Raw genomic sequence first — 22,836 nt, forward strand, 5'->3', positions numbered from 1 at the left:
TCTAAAAGTGATTTTACTTAATATTATCCAAACAATTTTATTTTATCAAAATCAATTTTAGTATAAAATTACCAAACATAAATCATGTTAGCACAAACTCATTTCTATCCAAAATCAATTTTATAAGATGACTTTTATTCAAACTCCAGTTTGACCAATTCTAATCCAAACACACGTTTAATCTTAACTTAAAAAATGTGTTTGGTGATGTTTGTTGAGACATGACACATTGACAGAACGCAACTATATGGGGAGGCAAAATTCATGTGGCCGTCATATATTCTTATGCTTTAGATTGTAGTTTTGTTCCCACTATTGAAAAAACGTGCACGGCTACAGTGGCGAATGAGTAAAGAATTCACTACGGAAACCAAATACAAATTAAATAGAATACATGCAGCACTAGAATTTATGCTGTTTTGTTATATCACAAAAGAAAAAAGGAAACTATTATAGCAAAGCATATTGTAAGATTAGATTTAGCAAAAATGTCATCAGAAGAACCAATGCAGTTGCGCATCGAAGACAATCATGTAGGCCATCTTTTGTTTCTTCATTTTAATTTATGCGGATTTGTTTCAAAGTAAACTGCTTGATACGTTTTAATCAATCAACAATTTTTTTGAACTGCAGGTGGTTATGGACAATGGCATACTACAAGTTTATTTGTCGAAACCGAGTGGATTTGTCACCAGAATACAATATAATGGCATTGATAATCTGCTGGAAGCTGGAAATGAAAAATTCAACAGAGGGTTAGTGCACAATGAATCACTAAGATTAAGATCTTTTACTTTGATTTGGTTTAGGTGTTATCTGTACTCATTTTTGTCGCGACACCTACTCTCAACCACTCTCTTTTACCGATCCTCCTCCTAATCCAATGGTAAAAGTATGTGTCGACTCGATATATATAGATGAAACAGAACGAATATTCAGAAAGTTTTTCATTATATTTTTTCGATATTTCATGGACATAATTTATGGTTACTTCAACGAATGAAATTTGAAGGTATTGGGACGTTGTTTGGAGTAAAGAAGGAAGTGCAGGAACTACCGGAACATTTGAGCGGTAAAATAATTGATAGTTGCTAATCCTATTATAAAAAATGTTACATGCACAAAATAAATCGGTCACTATATATATATATATATTGTTTATCTCATTGCTAAATTTGTTGGTTAATTTTTAGTGTACATCTAACATGGTTGATCTAGTTATGATTTAGTTCCGAGAGATTTGAGTTGGGTGCACATTCATACATGCAGGATTGTAGGAACGAGTTTTAATGTTATAGTGGAAAATGAAGAACAAATTGAAATATCGTTCACGAGAATGTGGGATCCGTCTATGGAAGGAAAGCTTTCCCCTCTCAACATTGACAAAAGGTGCTTAATTAATTGTTAATTTAATTTGTGCACAAAACAAACAGTTTGGAAAAATAAAAATGATTATTATTTTCCGAATAATGTTTGTGCAGGTATGTGATGCTACGTGATTCCTCAGGATTCTATTGCTACGCAATATTTGAACACCAAAAGGAGTGGCCTGCTTTCAACATCCCCCAAATCAGGATCGTTTTCAAGCTTCGAGAAGACAAGTATGGATGTAAAATTGCATTTTATAATTATGGTAGCCAATTTGGCTAATTGCTGTATGTGTAGGTTTCATTATATGGCAGTGGCAGATAATAGACAAAGATTCATGCCTCTTCCAGAGGACCGATCACCCGGAAGGGGAAAAGTACTCGTTCCCCCGGAAGCAGTTTTGCTTGCTGACCCTGTGGAGCCAGAGTTCCAGGGGGAGGTACTTATATTTTCAAAGGAAGTGCTCAAATACAACAAGAGTAGAATCCAGAAGAAACTACTAAAATAATATTTGAAAGTTTAAAAGACCATAAATAAATGTTGGAAAGAGTTAAAAATAGGATAAAATAAATTAGATTTAAAATATATATTTTAAAAAAATTTAAAAATCAAATTTTGATACAATATTTTTTCAAGTAATACTAAAAAAAATATTTTTATTTTTAAAATTTAATAATTTTTTGTGTAGTGATTTTTTTTAATTTTTTATTTTGAATGACCAATTTTTTTAAAAATAAATAAAAAAAATATAAAGATCAAATTTTGCGTTTAATTTTTTATATATATTTTTTAATTATTTATTCAAATATTACAAAATAATTCAGATTAAATAAATAAGTTATTTGTTAAATACGATTTTTTGGGTAAATTACATATAAATTGATTAAGAATCAAAATTACAAAAATATCCTAAACTGAATTTGATTACATGCATGTCTCGTTACGTTTGACTCTCTATGTAAATCAAATCAATTAAATTCAATTTACATTTGTTCAATATAAATCGATTCAGTTGAATTCGATTTAATATGTATATATTGTACTAGTAGTAAATCAAATTAACTTTATTTAATTTACTACTGTAAAATACATACATGCTAATTAAATCGAATAAGTTTGATTCGATCTACTACTAATACAGATTATTGATACTTCTTATCTAACTTTAAAACATAAATGTCAATATGAAAAAAAAAATATTTAAATTCAAATAAAATATCAAAAAAATCAAAACGAATAAAAATAAAAATTTTTTATTTTAGTTCAAATTCAAGAAAATCTATATTTTTACAAACTTATAAAATCATTACGGAACAATAAACGATTTTTAAAAATTCGTTAAAAAATCATCATTTGACACATTAATATCTAAAGAAACATTATCGAAACTTTTAATGTTAAAAAAAAGTTAATATAAAGTATAGTCTTCTAAGATAGCATAAGAGTTAAAATTTGGATTTTTTCATAGTCACAAATAACAAATAATTATACAATATAAAAAATCAACTATATTTTTTGATATTTTATTTGAATCCAAATAAAAAGTATTTTTTTATTGACATTTATAAGCGATTAACTTAAAAAATGTCAATAATTTGTATCAGTACTAAATTAAATCAAGTTGATTCGATTTACTATATATATATGTTGTACAATAATAAATTAATATGCTACATTAATAGTAAATCGAATCAAGTTAATTCGATTTATGACGGACACAACATATATATATTAAATCGAATCCAATTAATTTAATTTATATTAAAAAAATGTAAATCGAATTTAATTAATTCGTTTTACATAAAAGATCAAGCAAAATGTATATATAACTAAATTCAGTTTAAGACATATGAATAATTTTGATTTTCAATTAATTTACTTATATAATTTGTCCAAATTTTTTTATCATTTATAAAAATCTAATATTTATTAATTACTTTTTTATATTTTTAAATTATTCAAAAATTATTTTATCAATAACATTATTAAAAATCTTTTTATCTGCGTCTAAATTTTTTTTTATATCAAATTAGTAGTCATCTGGTGGAGTTTATTACAAACAATCAAATAAAAGAATAATAAAACATATTATTAGCATGTTTGATTGATTTAGGTGTGATTTAGGTGGATGACAAGTACCAATACTCATGTGAAAACAAAGATCTAAAGGTTCATGGGTGGATAAGTTCTAAATCGGAAAGTGATACAGGCACAGGATTTTGGGTAATCATACCTAGCAATGAGTTTCGTTCGGGTGGCCTCGCTAAACAGAATCTTACCTCCCATGTGGGTCCTATTAGCCTCGCCGTAAGTGTTCATCCATTAATTAATATTGGTTACTCATGAATCATGATTACTTGCTGATGTTTCACCCTCCTCGCAATAATTGTTCCTTTATTTTTTAGGAAAGCAAATATCAATGGAATCTGCATGAATACATAAAACAATATCAATCATATTACATATATATTAAAATCAACTATCAAAATTAATAATTAAAATATAAGATAAAATATATATTAAAATATAAAATATATATTAAAAAAATAAATTATACATATATTTATATATAAATACATAATAATTAATTTTAATATGTAAATAATATTTTTAAAACAATGCAGAGGAAAACAGAGAAGAAAAAGTGAAAAATTACCTCCATATTATTCGTTTATTTGGGATACTCGAATATAATATACTAAAAAATGATGAAGACAAGATTGTTAGAGAGAAAAATAGTTGAGGACCTAGTTTATCTTGGTGCTTTATTATATCCTTGTGCTTGATTTTAATAAGGTAAAATTAAAAGCTCTTTAAACATTGTTTTGTGTATCAGATGTTTCTTAGCGCTCATTACGCAGGAGAGGATCTGGTCCTGAAACTCAGTCCAAACGAACCTTGGAAGAAAGTTTTTGGCCCCACTTTTATATATCTTAATGCCTTGTTGGATGGTGAAGACCCACTTGAGCTTTGGGAGGATGCCAAAGATCAGGTTTAAATTTAATTATTATCACAAGGGCAGAAAAAAAATTTATTTTTTAACATATTTATGAAATTGAATTCTACTATTCTAGTATTTATAAATGTTATGTAAGTATATTATTGTTTTGAAGTTAGATTTTTTTTATATTTTAGTGATATTTTTTTGGGAAATATTTTTTAAAAACGTTGTTAAATATAATAATAAAAAGGTATTACTTTAATTTTAGTAATATTGCTTGTAACATATAAGAAAAGTTCTACAGTAATATCAATTTTGGTGATTAAGAATGACATAAATTTGACCTATAAATAAAATATTGATATATGACAAAAAAATTAAATCTAAGACTAAAATAATTCTCTCTCTTATAATTTTTTATGATTATTTTTATTAAAATATTTTTTTATAATTATTTTTATAATCATAAAAAATAATTTTAAAAAATAACAATAAAATAATTTTTTAATTATATTTATATTTATATTTATATTTATATTTATATTTTATTATTATTTTTATTTTAAAAAAAAATTACTTAATTATTTTTATAATTATTTTTACTAAAATAATTTTTTATAATTATTTTTATTTTTTAATTTTTTATTATTTTTTTACTAATTTCTAAAAATAACACCAAAATTTTTTTTCAATTATTTTTACTTTTAAAAAATAATTTTTTATAATAATTTTTATTATTATTTTTACCAAAAATAATTTTTTATAATTATTTTTTCTTTTTGTAACTTTAGAAAACTAACACCAAAATGATATTCTCTATTATAATTTTTTATGATTTTTTTAAACTAACATCAAGAGAGAATATCATTTTGGTGTTAGTTTTTTGAAATTACAAAAAAATAATTATAAAAAAATATTTTGGTAAAAATAATAATAAAAATAATTATAAAAAATTATTTTCTAAAATAATAATAAAAATAAAAATAATTAAAAAATAAAAATAATTATAAAAAATAATTTTAATAAAGATAATTATAAAAATTTATTTTTTAAATAATAATAATAAAATAATAAATATAAATATAATTAAAAAAATATTTTGATGTTATTTCTTTGAAATTATTTTTTATAATTATAAAAATAATTATAAAAATTTATTTTAATAAAAGTAATTATAAAAAATTATAAAAGAAAAAAAATATTTTAATCTTAGATTTAATTTTTTTTATGATGCATCAATAATTTACCCATAAATTAAATTTATGGCACTCTTAATTACCAAAATTAATGCGATTATAAAACTCTCTATCATATAATACTAGAATGACACCATGTTAAGATGTATATATATATTCTTGTATGGTCGAATGTGTTGCTATATTATTCACATAGCTCAACCTATAGTAGTCATTATTTTTCGATAGTCAATATAATTTTGAGAAGGAAAAATAGTAAATATAATTCTATGAATTTCGGTCATTGCAATTTAGACTGTACGCTTCGGAGTATGAGAGAGTGAATGTTAGAAATGGGAGAAGAAATGAGGAGTGAATTCACGTTTATTGAACCTACTACAAAAGGAATATCCTAACAAACTTTCATATCTTTGACTTTATGTACACATCAGCTCATCATTATACAATTATGATGCTTCCCTATATCCGAAAATACCTCAATCACAAAAAGTTAATTATTCTTTTATTTTTATCAAGACACGATGATTTGTAAATAAAACCAGTTAATGAGTTATTTTTCTTTACTTGAAAAAATAAGTGAAATTTCTCTTGAGTAATATAGTTATTCTTTTATATGTCTGATCTATATTTGTTTTGGAGTTTAATAATTTTTTGATACGTTGATTGTATTAATTTTATACTATTATTTAGTCGCATTCTTTTTTAGAAGATCATATATATATACACTCAATAGATGTAAAAATTTTATAGTTACTTTTGTTTGCATGTCAATATGCAATTTACTGTAGCAGTAAACATTTTAACATTATTAGTATACCAACATTAGATTTATTTTGTAGACCATTTCAAACTTCTTTAATTCATGGTATATATGAAATTATACATTTTAAAATTTAAGATCTATATTAAATTGTACCGGAACGAAAATTATGAGTTATTTGTGTTTTTTTAATTTCTGATTTTTATATTAAGAATAAAATATGTTTTTTTATCTTTAATGTTTGTAATTTATTTTAAAAGTACTTTTAAAACGTTTAATTGTATTAATTTTGTTCTTAATATTTTTTATTTATATCAAAATTATTTTTGATTGTTTATTCCATCTGAAATATTTGAGACAAAATTAAAAATATTTAGGGATATTTTTGAAATAAATTAAAAACGTTATAAACAAAATTGAATGAATAAAAAATATTAAGGATAAAATTAAATAAAATTAAACGTTAAAAGATATTTTTTAAAAAAATACAAACCTTAAGAATAAAAAATATATTTTATCCATATATTAATTGACTTATGAATGGTAGCTACACAATGCATAGTCACTTTTGTCACTACAAGAAGCATTTAATTAATAATTTCTCGTCGTATCAAGCTTTATAGAAAAGTCGAAGTTACATTTATACTGAAGAAAGAATAATAATACATCAATTAGGGACTAAATTAAAGTACTAACTGAGATTAAAAAACTGGTCTGCAGATGAATGAGGAAGTTGAAAACTGGCCCTATGATTTTCCAGCTTCAGAGGATTTTCAAATTTCTAGCGAAAGGGGCAGTGTAAGTGGCACGTTACTAGTTAGAGACAGGTATATATATGTGTCAATAATTTCCACTGTGAATAGCAACTGAAGCTTTTAATTCGAAGGTATCTCAAAAGTAAAATTGAAATATTTCAGGATGTTAAGTGACGATTCCATTGGAGCAAGAGGTGCATACGTAGGACTAGCACCACCTGGTGAAGCTGGATCATGGCAAAGAGAATGCAAGGTTTTATCTTCATATATATACTTGCAATTATAAACAAAAATTTAATGCATCAACTTTAGATATAGGTTATTCATCGACTATTAATTGATTATTAGTTGAAAAAATGCATGTCATAATAAAATAATAGAAACAAATTAATATATGTAAATCAAATATATACTTCTATATAAATCCACATAACACTTGGGTACGTCCGTGCATTTATTATCCATATATTAATGTATTATTAGATATACTAAGTTTCGGTCTTGTAAAGATTTTTGAAGCAGTATTTGTATATGTAGAAAATACAAAATGGTTTACTTTGTATTTTATAAATAAAAAATTATGCTCTTGTATTTTTAGTTTTGAAAAATTAAAAATGAAAAAATCTATAAAAATCTTTTTAAAATTATTTTGAAAATTTCAAAGTTTATATATTATATTTATTTTAGTCATTTTAAATGATAAAGTAATTTTATCAAACATAATTTTTATAATTTGTATTTATTGAAAAGGCAAAAGTTTAGCTTACATGAGGTGTTTGGTCAGGGATACCAATTCTGGAGTATAGCAGATGATGATGGGTACTTCTCAATTGATAATATACGTAGTGGCGATTACAATATCTATGCATGGGTTCCAGGTTTCATTGGAGACTATCGGAGCAATTATGTCCTCACCATAACTCCAGGTCTCTTCTTTAATTTCTCTTTTCTAAATCTTATTATAACTACACTATACCGTTTGTGCAAACTTGTTCCTAGAAATCGTGAAAAAGTTGTACAAATTGCATTTTTATATCAAAAACTAACTAATCTAACCCGAGAGTAGTTAGTTATAAATCTAGATACATGAGCTCTAATTCTGATCTTATATATGTCCAATTATTCTTGTAAGATTAACAAAATTGATTATAAGCATGAAACATGCAGGCTGTGACAAAAACATTAGTGACATTATTTTTGAGCCTCCAAGAGATGGTCCAACTTTATGGGAAATAGGAATTCCAGATCGTTCTGCTGCCGAGTTCTATGTTCCTGATCCCAATCCAAATTACATAAACAAGCTCTATATCGATCATCCAGATAAGTTAGTCTCTCTTCAATAATTTGTTTCTTTTTTCTCTCATTCTCTTTAATTCTTTAATCAATGTTGTAGTGGAGTTCCACCAGAGCTTAAATCAATTTAAAGCGAACAATACAAGGATCTAACAATATATGTTTAAGGGGAAAAATTTTAAAAAGTATATTAAACATAATATAAATTTTTACAATTAAAAAATTAAATAACATTGACTAGCTAATTCAAAATAGATTCTCTATACTTATTCAATACAAAATTGTTAAGACATAATAACCGTACGTTTGGAATGATTTTTGAAAACAATACTTATTTTCTATTTTAATAATTATTTTATTATTAGAAAAACTAATTTTTATTGTAATAGACTTTTACTTTCAATTATTAAAAGTAATTTTAGTTTTATTTATATGCAAAAGAAAGAAAGAACTTGTTTTTAAGCAAACTATATAAAAGGAAATACTTTACTTTTTTTGTTTTTTGTTTTTACGAACTCGTAAATATCACTCATATTTTTTGTTATGAGAAATGTGATGAACAAAAAACATATTAATAACACAAAAATAATGAGTTTTTAAATAAGAAAAAATAATTTTTAAAAATATAAAAATGATTTTAGATGTTTATGTTTTTTTAATAAATTTGAATTTTCTTTTGTTAGATTTTAGATTTGTTTTTATAATTTTAGATATTTTTTATTAAATTTTAGATGTTATTTTTTAAAACACAAAAAAAATCTAAACATATTAAAAAGAATTATTCAAAACTTAGATTACATAGCGAGATTGAAAACAAGAAAAAACTGTACGTAGCTAGATTTCGGAAGTGTGCACTTGGGTTACATGATGGTGATAAAAGATTAGCATTTAATTATAGAATTTAATTTTGGTGTACTATTAATGTAAAAGTAATTTTATACGTGTATTTAATTACGTGATACGATAATATCACATTAATAAAAATAATTATATTTTATATTAATCGCATAAATGATCATTCAAAAAAATAAATATAATTATATAATTGTATAAAATCTTTTATATATATATATATATATATATATATATATATATATTTACCAAAGACGGAACCTAACTCCAATTATAGCCAGTCGATCTCCTCACCCTGGTTGGGAGAGTAGCGGATCGAGGAAGACTGTTCGAGAATTCTTAAGATTTGCTGCAGTTTGAGCGGAGAAGCCGTTTCCAGTCTAAGCCTTTCCTTCGAAAGGAGACCGGGGAAATAAAGAGCTATGCGGTCATCGGGTAAAGTTTAATAGTTCCAAGCTAAACGTACTAAATCAATTAGCTTAAAACTATTTATTGGAAAATTCAACCATCTTCATTCCAAAGGCGAACCTTTCCATTGAGTGACTTTAATATGGTTTACAGTTAAAGGTTCTTAACCAACCCTTTCTCGCAATATATATATATATATATATATATATATATATATATATATATATACGTGGAGAAAAAATTAGTATGATTAAATGATGATGATGATCGATTACTTCGATTTGAAGGGAATATACAAGTATATATTTATAGGGAAAATTAGGATTGAAGGAAAAATTAAATTTGAGAAGGGAAAAAAATAAGAATATAAATATAATTATTGATAATTGTAAATGATATTTTTGATAATGAAAATAATCAAAATTTTCCTTTGTTTCTATTTCTTTAAAAGAAATGTATTATTGTTTCTTTTTAGAAAAAGCAACAATTTACTTTTTTTTAAGTAAAAGTAACATTTTTAACATGCAGCCAAACATATCTAAAATCTAATAAAAGTATTCTATTTACAAAAAATTCACTAAAAAGATGCAAACAAACACCATATATTGTGACCAAAGAGAAGTTTCTTTTTTCTCTTTTTTATTTTTTTTCCCCTTCTCAACCACTTTATTAGTGGTAAAGATATTTTAAATTTTGAGTGACTATTGAACAGGTTTAGGCAATATGGCCTGTGGGAAAGATATTCAGAGTTATACCCAAGGGAAGATTTAATTTATACTGTTGGTGTTAGTGATTACAGCAAAGATTGGTTCTTTGCACATGTCACCAGGTACATATAGAAGTGATTTCTATGAATAAATTAACCTATGGTGTTTCATGATGAAAGAAGAAATCAGTACATTTCGAATGCATGTAGGAAGAAAGATGATGGCACTTACCAAGGCACTACATGGCAAATTAAGTTCGATCTTGGTCATGTGGAGGCAGGTGGAACCTATAAGCTGCGATTGGCTCTTGCAAGTGCAAATGTCTCTGAATTACAGGTTTGGAATATTTTTTTAAAAAAACTTAAATTACTTTATCAACTTTTATAGATTCATCACATTTTCAATTAGATCTTCGTAATTTGAGTTTATAATTAAATTTTATATTAGATAAAATATTTTAATTAGATTATTTATAGAAAAAATTACTCTCAAAAATTGTTTAAGGATTGTCTTGCATGGGTTGATGGTAGAGGTGGTAATGGGTAGAGTAGGGTAAGATTTGGAGCCAACTCTAATCTTACTCGCGGGTTGAAATTTTTATATAAATTCAACTCTATCCTATCCATGGGTTGAGAATGTCTCAACTCTAACTTACTCGTTTTTAACCCGCGGGTACCCGATTCTATCCGCGAGTTACAAAAAAGATGCAACATTATTATATAATTTAATGATAATTTAAAATAGAACTGATTTTTACATAAAAAAAAGTATTAAATTATCAATTAATGATCTTCTTTTAGTGGCTAAGGATTTTTTGCATTTAGTGAGAGATTTTTGGTTCAACATCCACTTAAAATATATTTTTATATAAGTATATAACATATACATATGGGTTGGTCGGGTAGGTTTGAGGCTCAACCTGCACCTTACCCGACCTGCATGAGAACCCTACCCGCACCCTACCCTATCTGATGCGGATCGGGTTGGCAACCCTAACCAACTAGGTGGGGTCGGATTGGGCACCTACGGGTAGAGTACATGTTGCCACCCCTAGTTGATGGAAGGATCGGAGATTCGCCGATCTTAGTGATGATGTGATCGGACCTTTGAAGCGGCGGCGGTAGTACCTACAATGACACTCCAACGCTCAAATCATAATGGGTTTAAAAGGTACAGGTTTAGAGTGTGTAACGTACCTGATAGAGTTTTTGGCTCCCTTTATATAGTTTGTCTTATCATCTTATCTTATCTGTTAGCTAAGATAAGTGAGATATTTGAATTTGAATGTTAGTTAGTAATTCTCGATCCTCTGACCTGTTGGACCGTAAGGACAGTTTGGGCTCATGAGTCGAGTCATCGTTGGGCCGTTTGGGACCCTAGATGTCAGGTTCGGAACAGTTTCCCCCAGAGCATGAGAGTATGCTGGTATAGTCTCGTTGCTGATGTTGGTGAGCTCGGTTCTCCGGATCCGTAGCTTCGGGAGTCCGGGAGTTCGTTGTTAGAGTGCGGGGCCATCCCTACATCTGTTCGTTGCGTTTCCCAGTGGTAAGATTTTGTCCATTATGTTTTTCGAGGCGTCATTATAATGCTTAGTGGGAATGAGAGAGGTTTTTGTTTCTTTTTCAATTTTTTCCCTCGTCCCTCTGTATTTTTATTTGAAACGTTGGGAGGTTTGATTTTCTTCTTGTAACTGCTTCCTTCTTTTCCTACATTTTCCTACTGAATTTCGTTTTCCAATCCGCACACTCTTTGCTCGTTGTTCCTTGGGTTGGTTGCTGAGGCTCTGCGGTGCTGCATTTCCTTGCGCCCATGCCACTTTGCCGTTTCCTTCAATTTCTGAAAACAGGTTGGCGCCCTTTTTCTTGCTTTTGCGATTACGTGCACTGTTTTGCCTTTGTCTCTTCCTTTTTGTAAGGTTTTTTTTGTGCTGTAGTAGTGAGAAAAGGGGGGTGCCATTATTTTGCTATTTTTGTATAGCTTTATAATTTTGGTAGACTTTGGCATAGGACTTGTGTTCTCTGTTTCTGGCGAGTTAGCTGACAGTGGTGCCCCCTTTAGTTATAAGTACGGTTCGATGGAGGACAGTTTAGAAAAACCCGAGTCTGATTTTTACGGCCGAGGGCATACCGGATCGTTGCCATTAGGTGACTTCTGATGTTTTGGGTACGCTTTCTAGGCTGAATGAGGGGGTCGTGTGTGGTGGAGGCGAGGCGAAGCGTCAGTATGAGCTCGTGCTCGCCGATGAGAACAAGAGGGTATGCTACCTTAATCTGGATTCTCACCAAGTTCCTGATTGGATGTGGGTTCATGAACCTCTGTTCACTAAATTGGGAATTCGGCTACCTTTCTCCAAATCTCCCTTCTGAATAAGGTTTCTGCGGCACCTTCCCAGTTGCATCCAAATAGTTAGGTGGCCATTCGAACGTTCGAGCTGGTTTGTGAGTTCTTAGAAATTCTGGCTCAGGTTAAGGTGTTCTTATTCTTCTTTCTTTGTATGATTCCGCATAAGGAAGGAAAACATCGAAAGGGCTATATCTCTCTTTGGGCTCAGCCAAATCGTTGATTCCTCGATTTGTTTGAGGATTTGTTCCATGGGTTTAAGGCGGAGTATTTCAAGGTCCGCCCGGCCCAGGGTCACCATCCGTTTTGGTTGGCCCTGGAGGGCGAGCGCCAAATTGGCACTTATTGGAATTTCCATGCGAGGGCTTCGTATCTTACCCGAATAACTTATAAAGGGCTGTCTCTCGAGAACAAAGATATTGCCGACGCTTTGTTGGAGATTTTTGGGGATAAACCATTGAATCCTTGCAAAGTTGTAGGGGATCCCGAGGTGGGTAGATCTTATGTGGGTAAGTTTTCCCCTTGCTATGAGTTTTCGAGTTTGTGACGTCGTTTTATTTCCATGTTTATAACTTGTGTTTTTTTGCTTTGTTTTCTAGTTGAGATGGCTGGTAGGCAGACAACTTTGGTGAGGTTTGAAGGCTACTTTTATTCGCAATTCCGAGAGTGGGGGTGATGGGGCTTCGTCGTCAACTCCTCAACCTGCTTCTCAGTCGAGTTTGCAAATGGTGTCTCAGGAGGTGGTTGCTGCTGGGGCCACAAGTGCCGACGTCGAAGTCGTGGAGATCTCGATCCCTCAATTCGGTAAGAAGTGGAAGAGGCCGGTCGAGGGGAGTAGTGGGGAAACTTTCGAAGAGGAAGTGGGATTTACTTCCGTGATGGATAAGGGTTTTGATGCTCCGGCCTTCATTGACTAGCACCTTCTCCTCCATTCAGCAACCATTGTTTGGAAGGCGGAGCCAATGCTATCCCAGGTGCTTCTTCTGGATGGCAAGTTCTGTCATTCTCAGATGGAGGTCGCCAAGCTGAAGAAGCAATTAGAGGATGTTCAAACCGCCCGGCTGAAGACTTCGAAGGATGAGGAGGCCAACTCGGAGATTATGCGTCTCTCAGAGCCAGAGACCTCGCTTGTTTCTCAGCTTGGTCAGGAACAAAAGAAGGCTACCAAAGCTGAGTCGGGAGCCGCTTCAATTCATGCCGAGATAGAGTCTTTGAAGGCCGAGGTCGTTCAGCTGAAGAAGGACAAAGAGGGCCTACTTGCTAATGCTAAGGATGCTATCTCAGCAACCGAGGAGGCTATGAAAGCTTAGGTCCAGGTATTGGCTCCCGATGTGGATATGTCCGTCATGGAGGCCTTCCGAACCATGAAAGAGGGGAAGATTGTTGACTTAGAGTAGTTTTTATTTTGTGCTTTTTGTAAAAAATTTTCGAAGTTTGTAAACTATTTGTTCGGCATATACATTGCTTTCGATGGGCCTTTCCTAGGTTGTTCGTTTATGAACTATGTTTTGGGCCTCTTAGTGGGCTGAATTTACACTTTTTTGGATATCCGTTTTGTTGGTCTCGGGGGTGATCGGTTCCCGGAGTGGCCGTTTTGTTTGTACCATTTTGCTTTGGTAAAAATGTGAAAGATCAAGATAGTCTTAAATGAATAACTTTTTTATTAAAGGTTGGGTCTCGTAAAAACCTCCCGTTGTTTGTTTGGGTAGAAAAGAGTGCTCGAGAAAATAAATAAACATGATAATGGAAATAACAAAAACAAAAGAAATACAAAATCTGTAAATAAACCTTTTAAACTTTGCTAAAGTTATTAACTCGGTAGAGTTTGCCTATGAATAGTAGCACCATATGTTTGTGGCGTTCCATGACCTTGGCATTTCGGTGCCGTTGAGTCATTCCAGTTTGTATGCTCCCTTCCCGATTACAGCCTTAACTCGGTAGGGTCCTTCCCAGTTGGGAGTTAGCTTTTCTTCTCCCGGGGTGGGAGGACCGATATCGTTGCGCCATAAGACTAGGTTTTCTGGGTTGAAATCATGCTTTAACACGTCTCAGATATATCTTAGGCTCACCCTTTGTTTCAAAGTGAGTTTTCGTAGGTGAACTATGCTTCTATCCTCATCCACGAGATCCCGTTTTGTGACTTCGTCGTGTCCTCTGAAGGTCCTTCAAGGGCTGGGTTCTCCGACCTCAACAGGAATAATGGCTTCTAGGCCGTATGTTAGCTTGAAGGAGGTTTCCTCGGTCGAGCTCTAGCGTGATGTTCGGTACGACCAGAGTACAGAACCGAGTTCATCAGCGCAAAGTCCCTTGGCTTCGTCTAGCTTTTTCTTGAGCCCTTTTAGGATAATCTTGTTGGCCGCCTCTACTTGGCCACTTGGTTTGCGGGTGCTCCACCGAGCTAAATTTTTTTTTGAGATGCCGAGTCTTTCCAAGAACTCTCTGAAGCCTTTATCCGCAAATTGGGTCTCATTATCTGAGATCACAATCTCTGGGATCCTAAATCAGGTTATGACTTGTCTCCAACAGAACTTTCAGCATAGAATGGCCGTGATTGTGGCTAGTGCTTCAACCTCGATCCAGTTGGTGTAGTAATCAATAGCCACCATGAGAAATTTGAGTTACCCGGGAGCCATCGAGTAAAGGTCCACGAGGTCGATTCCCCATGTTACAAAAGGGCATTCTATCATTATCGTGGTAAGTTGGTGTGGGGCCTCTTGGTGGAGGTCGGTGTGCACTTGGCATTGTCTGCAGTTTTTGACTAGTTGAAGGGCATCTTTGATGATGATAGACCAGAAGTAACCAGATCGGATAACTTTCTAGGCCAGGGTATTGCCTCCGATACGGTGGTCGTAACATCTTTCATGAATTTCATGAAGTATATAGTCTGTTTGTCCGGGATCTATGCACTTGAGGAGGAGTTGAGACAGTCCCTTCTTATATAACAACTCTACTATTGTGGTGTATTTTGCAACCTCCCATTTCAAACATTTTTTCTATTTTGGGTCTTCGGGTAGGTCTCTGGTGGTGAGGTACTTAAGGGTTGATAGAGTCCATGAGTGCTAGGTGGACAAGGGTAGGTTTGTTGAGTAGGTGGACGCGCCGGTAGATGTTTTTACGACTTTCTGGATTATTGTTCAGTTTCCTAAGACTAACTTGGTGCTCGCCAGCTTTGAGAGCAGGTTGGCTTTCACATTCCTTTCTCTGGGAATGTGCCGGATAGACACTCCACCGAATTTGGCAATCGGCTCCTTAACCTTGGATAGGTACTATTGTAGCAGAGGATCACGTGTTTGGTAGTCCCCGTTTATTTGGGAACTAACTATCTGGGAGTGACTGCAAACCTCTAGTGTCTTTGTACTGACATCGTTAGCCATCGTTAATCCAGCTAAGATAGTTTTGTACTCTGCTTGATTGTTGGATATTGGGAATTCTTACCAAATTGACTGTTCGATAGTAATCCTATTCTCGTTTTCTAATATTATTTTTGCTCCGTCGGAGCTATTGTTCGACGAGCCATCGACGTGGAGTTTCCACAGTTTGGGAGCTTCGCTTCTCGGGATCATCTCGGCGATGAAATTCGCCATGGCCTGAGCCTTGATCACATTTATGGTTTCAAACAAGATTTCATACTAGGATAGTTTAGTCGACTAAGAAAGCATTCACCCTACCATGTCTGGCTTCTGAAGTACTTTCTTAATGACCTGGTCTATTCGAGCCACAATAGGGTGGCTTTGGAAGTATTGTCGAAGCCATCAGGACACCATGAGTAGAGCATAGGCAAGCTTCTCAAGCTGGGAATAACGTATCTTAGCGTTCTGGAATACTTTACTTATGAAGTATATTGACCCTTGTGTTTCTTGTTCGTCTTCTCGGATCAGTGCCGATGCTAAAGCTTCTTCTGTTATGGAAAGGTAAATGTATAGTGTTTCTCCCGCTTTGGGCTTTGAGAGTACGAGAGCTTCCGCTAACATTTTTTTTGAAATTTTGGAAGGCCTCTACACATTCGGGTTCCCACTTAAAACTTTTACCCTTTGTCAATAAGTCTAAAGAAGGGGAGAGCCTTCTAAGACGAGGCTCTGAGAAAACAGGAGAGGGTGTCTAGTTGTCCGGTCAGCCTTTGGATGTCCTTGAGATTTGCAGAACTGATCATCTCGAAGACGGCCCGACACTTTTCCGGGTTGGCCTCCACTCCCCGTTGTGTGATCATGAAGCCCATAAATTTCTCTGCTTTTATTTTGACTGCACACTTTGCCGGGTTGAGATGTATCCGGTGTTTTCTCAGAATTCCCAATATGAGTTTGAGATCGCCAATAAGCTATTCGCTTGTTTCCATTTTATAGCATGTCATCAATGTTAACCTCCAATTTTGTTTCTGGGAGGTCTTTGAAGATCTTCATGACGAGTTTTTGGTATGTGGTACCCGCATTTTTTAGTACGAAGGGCATGACTATGTAACAGTATGTACCTTTGGGGGGTTACAAATGCCATTTTTTCCTCACCCGGCTTGTGCATGGGTATATGGTTGTAACCTAAGCACGCATCCATGAAACTGAGGTACTGTTGTCTGGAAGTGGCGTCCACCAGGTCGTCGATATTTGGAAAGGGAAAGGTGTCTTTTGGACAAGCTTTGTTCAAGTTCGTGTAGTCAACACACATTCGCTACTTGCCGTTTACTTTCCTTACCAACACGACGTTTGCCAGCCAGGTCACATATGGTAGTTCCCGGATGAAGCTAGCTTCGAGTAAGCTCTTAACTAGCTTTTTAACTTCGTTTGCCCGGTCAGAGGACAACTTCCTTCTTCTCTGGGCTACCGGCTTGGCTTTGGGGTCTACGGCTAGGGGTGTTCAAATCCAAATCGATACAAATTAAATTTCTCATCCAATCTAATCCAAACTGAAAACCGATTAAAATCACTATAATTTGGATTTGATTGGATTCTAATTTTGCAAACTGCATGGATCAAATCGGATTTCGGATATACTCTTCAAAACCAATCCAATCCAATCCAAACCGCACAATGTGCTATAATATTTTCAATTTATTATTCACTTTTATATTATTCATATATTATTATTATTTATAAATATTTTATGTTCAAAATGAGATTTATTTATTTATTTTAGCTTTCCTATAATTTTATTTCTATTGTTATTCTATTGTTGGTTTTTCATGATATTGTTGAGACTTGTTGTGTCATCGTTGTTTATTTAAAATTTGATGTTTAGAATTGTTATGTATACTTAATTTTTTTAATTTACAAAATCACAAATCCAATCCTTTTCAAACCTCTTAAAATTGGATCAAATTGAATTAGATTCTTTTTAAAAAATCATCTAATCAAAGCCGCACCACAAGTAAAATTAGTGTTTGGATCGGATGAGCTTTTTACTCAAAACTGATTTAAACCGCATTGCGAACATCCCTATCTACGGCTAGTTGGTGAGACATCAAGTTTGGGTCTATTCCCGGCATGTCGGCAGGAGTGAAGGTGAACAAGTCTCTGTTTTCCTTTAGCAGTTTAAGGAGTTCCCCTTTAAGGTTGAAGGGAAGATTCATGTTGATGAAGGTGAACTCGCCCTTGATCTTCCCTATTTGTAGTTTCTCCATGTCTCCCTCCAGTTTTGGTCGAGGCTAGTCGTCTTGTCAGGCATCCAGGTCGGCTAGGAAAATTTCTGCACATTGCGAGACCATTTTCGGGGGGCTAGGCTTTTGTTGTCGCATTCCACCCCGACTTCCCTGTCGCCATGTATGGTTCCTATGGTTCCGTCATCTACCTGGAACCTCATGATAAGCAATTCGGTGAATATGGTGACAGAGAGGTCATTGATTGTCTTCCAACCTAGGATGATGTTGTAAGTCGTGGAGTCCTTCAGAACCACGAACTCGGAAAGTATGGTTTTCTTCTGGCTGCCAGTTCCATTGGTGATTGGTTACACTAGAACCGTCTGGTTTGAGAAAATTATCTCAGAGTCCGGTTACTCCATTGGGGTGACTTTGTAGGTTTTCGTTTTAAAATCCTAACTTATCAAAGGCTGCCCTGAAGAGAATGTTAGAATCGGCTCCCATGTCCACCAATATGCGCTTTACTAACTCAGTTTCGACTCTAGCAGAAATAACGAAGGGAGCATCTTCTACTTAGGTGCCATTCTAGCAATCCTTGGAGGAGAATGTTATTGTCAGTTGGAGGGAGGAGGCCTTTTTCCGTCTTTTACAGCTAGCACTTAGAGATCATTTTTTAATGCGGATTTGGATTTTTTAGATGCATATTTCCCGGTGATGATATTTACTATTATGGTTGGGTTAGTCTTCGAGCTTTCATGATGTGCCGGTCACACCGTTCTAGGATTTCGTCCTTCTCGCCCTGGTGACTTCTCATTTTCGACCCTCCTGGCCTCTCGAATAATTTTGGCGAACTCAGGGAGTTTTTTTGGTCTCAAATGGCATGTATGAGAGCATCTTTGAGGTTGAAGCAATCTTGGATTTTGTGTTCGTATCCTCTATGATAGTCGCAGTATAGGCTTTTATTGCCTCTTGTGCGCTCATTCAGTTGTCTAGCCTTTAGGAGGAAGTCTCCCTCTGCTATCTGGTGGTAGATTTTGGTGATTGGGGCTAACATAGGGATATAGTTCGTGAACTTTCCCACTCTAGGCGGCCGATTGAGGACAGTGGTTTTGAGATGTTCTTTTGGGGCTTCTTTGGATGACGCGTTATTTAGTGAGGCCGTGTGCCCATGGTTTCGTTTATTGGCTGCCACAACTTGGCACACTTCTTTGTTGTTTATATATTCCGTTGCTACGTTCTGGATTTCGTGCATGGTCCAGACCGGTTTGGTTGTGAGGTGCTTTCAAAAATTTTCGTTCATCAGCCCGTTGGTCAAGCACAATTTGGCTACCGAGTCTGCCCGTCGACCTCCAAACACTCATCGTTGAACTTGTCTAGGTATTTCCTTGTGGGTTTGTCCAGTCGTTGAGTGACTCTGAGTAGGATGATGTCGCCTTTGCAATCTGTGTAGTAAATTGTGCCATAAATTTCTTGGAGATGTTGTCGAAGCAGGATATTGATCCGTTCGGGAGGGTGTTGAACCACTTGATTACTGGGCCAGATACTATCACCGAGAAGGGCTTACATCGAACTACATTGACTACTCTCTCTAGGTTCATCCTGGCCTTAAAGGTCATTAGGTGCTCCTAAGGGTCCATGGTGTTATCATACTTCATGTCTGTTGGTTTGTCAAAACCTTTTGGTAGCTTGGCCTTCAGGACTTTCTTGATGAATGGGGTAGCTCCCATTATTACGTGTTCGCTCTTTCTTCTCTTGGAATCTCTCCGGTGTCTCCTTTCATCATCTTCATGGTGGAATTTGGTTTCCCGAGATCTGCTGCGGTTCTAGCGCCTGCCGTGATGTCGGTTTGGCGATATCTCGTTCCTTTTCTCTCGTCGCAACATGGTTCGAGAGATCGCTTCACTCGTGCATTCTGGCTGGTATCATTCTTTAGAGGCGACCCGGCCTTCTAGGTCTATACCCATTGGTGTAGCTCTTGAATTATTTAGTTTGCATGTTCACCCAGACTGTTGATTGATTTGGCCTCGCCAGATCGGCGATTGTCTTCTTGTGGCTATTGCTTGCTACGGGTTGGCTGGGCATGACGACACTAGTTACCCTCCCGTGGGTCGGGGGTAGTCATCGTTCTGTGGTTCATGCGCTGAGGGGATGTTTGTGGGTTTGGTTTGTGGTGGTGGTTTGAAAACTGCTCAACGTGTTATCCGTCATGCTACCAAGGTTTCGCAAGTCCCCACAGACGGCGCCAGTGTACAAGAATTGCCTTGGACGGGTTGATGGAAGGATCGGGGATCCACTGATCTTGGTGATGACATGATTGGACCTTTGGAGCGGCGGTGGGTAGTACCTGCAAAGACACTTTGACGCTCAAGTCAGAATTGATCTAAGAGGTATAGCGTAGGGGTGTGTAACGTACCTGAGGGAGCTTTTAACTCCCTATATATAATTTGTTTTGTTATCTTATCTTATCTGTTAGCTATGATAAGAAAGATATTTGAATTTAAATATTAATTAGTGATTTCCGGTCCTTTAACCTATTTGGACCGTAAAAACGGTTTGAACTCAAAAGTTGGGTTATCGTTAGACCGTTTGGGCCGCAGACGCCAAGTTAAAACAAGAACTGTTACAAAGATTTAATTATTCAAAATGATTTTTATTACTTAAATTGCTAAGAAAGATTAATGTTATTTAAAAATAACAACTAAATTTTCTTATAAAGATATATCCTTAATTATTATATTTATTTATTTTTCATAATTTTTATAGCAATGATTTTTATTTTTTATAAAATTTTAGTCATTTTTATAATTATTTATTTTTCTCATTTAGGTCTTCCATCCTTTTTTCCTGTTTCTTTCGGTTTCGTCTTTTCTTCACCTCATGGAATAGATCTGAATAACAAATTCAAAATTTACATTAAGACAACATATCATTTCATTGTTCACTTTTTTCCAAATTAATAGTTAATTGTTGGCAAAATATAATTAGAACCAACAGGCTGATTAGTAATTTCGTGACATACAACACAAATAGAATAGGACATACTCTTCAAGACAACATGATCAAGAATATTGGTTACATATCAAAATGCGGACTACCTAAATGTTGAACTGCACACCAATGGAGACAAAATTTATGCAGTAACTACTTAGGTAAATTAATCAAGCATGAACTATAATAAAAATGTTATAAGGAATTATATTGTTATTAAATTTGAACTTCAAAAAAAAATTTATAATTAATGTTCATCAATAGACAATAAACACTAGAAATACATCATATGTACCAACTATTATATATACAAAAATTTATTCTCCTAGTTAGCTCATCATGCATGCCAATTTGTACAAAATATAATGTAAAATTAATATAATTTTAGATAAAAATAAATTTTAATATTAAATTTAAACTTCAAAAAATTGCACACATATATATTTATTTTTTTAAAGCACATAATAATATTTATTTCTTAAATTTTTGTACATAAATCACATATATAACTTTTTAAGCCAATATCAATCAATTGTGTGATAAAAAAATTGGTATTATTTATACTTTAATTTTATACATTATATTTTTAAAATTTAAATAGATTTTTCTAATATTTAGATTTTAATATGTAAAATTATTTATCTAATTTCCATATACATTTAATACATATGGATATAAAACTAAAGATTTTAGTAAACGTTGCAGTCTGTTGCGATTTACGTGTTGAAGTTATTTCTTCATAAATTGTTACCGTCTCTAGCAGTTTATATAATCTTAGCTAATTTTCACATAAATCTCTATACTTTATAGTAGTTTATGTATAAATTTTGAAACATCTACACTTTGTAGAGATTTATATAGAGTAAGTAAAGGATCGAAATGAAAATTATTTAAAAAATATTGAATGAAATTGAATAATTTTAACCTGTACTTTATTTATTTATATAATTTACCCTTCTTATATATGTACCATTTTGTACAAAATATGAGGGATAGATTTATAACTTTAAATTCTAGACAATGAATTTTTTTCTTTATATATACTTTAATTAAAAATGATCCTTAAAGTTTATTGTATGGGGAAAAAGGAGAATGCTAATCTTCACTTTTTTTAGAGTGAAGAGTGAAAGTTATTAGTGGTACAACCTACAAATTTAACTCTTAGAGAGCGAAGATTGAATGCTGCTAGGTTTATATTATTAGAGAAAAAAAATTATAAAATAGTGAATGCTTTCGACTTCCATTCTATATGTTTGTCTCATCCCTTATTATAAGTATTAATGTATTATTCTTTTGGCATTTAAAGGTTAGAGTGAATGATGAAAAGCAAGATCCTCCACTATTTACAACCGGGGTTATTGGAAAGGACAATGCAATAGCTAGACATGGAATTCATGGACTATACTGGCTATTCACCATTGATGTGCTTGCCCATCAATTATTGGAAGGAAACAATACCGTTTATCTAACTCAGGCCATCGCTACAGGCCCCTTTCAGGGAATAATGTATGACTATATTCGTTTTGAGTGTCCCAATTCTTCTTCTGTAAAAGAAATTCAGGTTTAGTTGCCGTTCAGGTTCAAATGATTTAATCTATATGTTGACATTTCTAATATGTATACATTAGTGACAATAATTACTATTCACAATTTCACACCCTCAAT

At 33.0% G+C, this 22,836-nt stretch overlaps 1 protein-coding gene across 2 annotated transcripts; it reads left to right on the plus strand.

Moving 5' to 3' along the window:
- The first annotated feature begins 300 nt into the window (after positions 1–300).
- Positions 301–22,836, plus strand: LOC112767158 (uncharacterized). 2 transcript variants are annotated; one of them, XM_025813040.3, is made up of 15 exons: positions 301–533; positions 634–755; positions 1,013–1,072; positions 1,270–1,389; positions 1,482–1,601; positions 1,666–1,807; positions 3,493–3,675; positions 4,205–4,360; positions 6,986–7,092; positions 7,183–7,273; positions 7,805–7,946; positions 8,188–8,344; positions 10,286–10,402; positions 10,490–10,616; positions 22,478–22,836. In XM_025813040.3, the coding sequence occupies exons 1-15, from the start codon at positions 489–491 to the stop codon at positions 22,736–22,738; spliced, it is 1,950 nt and encodes a 649-aa protein (XP_025668825.1). In that variant the 5' UTR covers positions 301–488; the 3' UTR covers positions 22,739–22,836. The 2 variants fall into 2 exon arrangements, with proteins under 2 accessions (XP_025668825.1, XP_072078001.1); XM_072221900.1 differs by having other exon boundaries at positions 22,483–22,836.

This window comes from Arachis hypogaea, chromosome 17, assembly GCF_003086295.3.
Source record: "Arachis hypogaea cultivar Tifrunner chromosome 17, arahy.Tifrunner.gnm2.J5K5, whole genome shotgun sequence".
In the NCBI taxonomy this organism is placed as follows: domain Eukaryota; kingdom Viridiplantae; phylum Streptophyta; class Magnoliopsida; order Fabales; family Fabaceae; genus Arachis; species Arachis hypogaea.

Excerpts from the sequence above, each read along its gene's own strand:
- LOC112767158 (XM_025813040.3), top strand. The coding sequence starts at position 489 with ATGTCATCAGAAGAACCAATGCAGTTGCGCATCGAAGACAATCAT. Across the intron at positions 534-633 it reads TGCGCATCGAAGACAATCAT|GTGGTTATGGACAATGGCAT; the intron begins GTAGGCCATCTT and ends TTTGAACTGCAG. Across the intron at positions 4,361-6,985 it reads GGGAGGATGCCAAAGATCAG|ATGAATGAGGAAGTTGAAAA; the intron begins GTTTAAATTTAA and ends ACTGGTCTGCAG.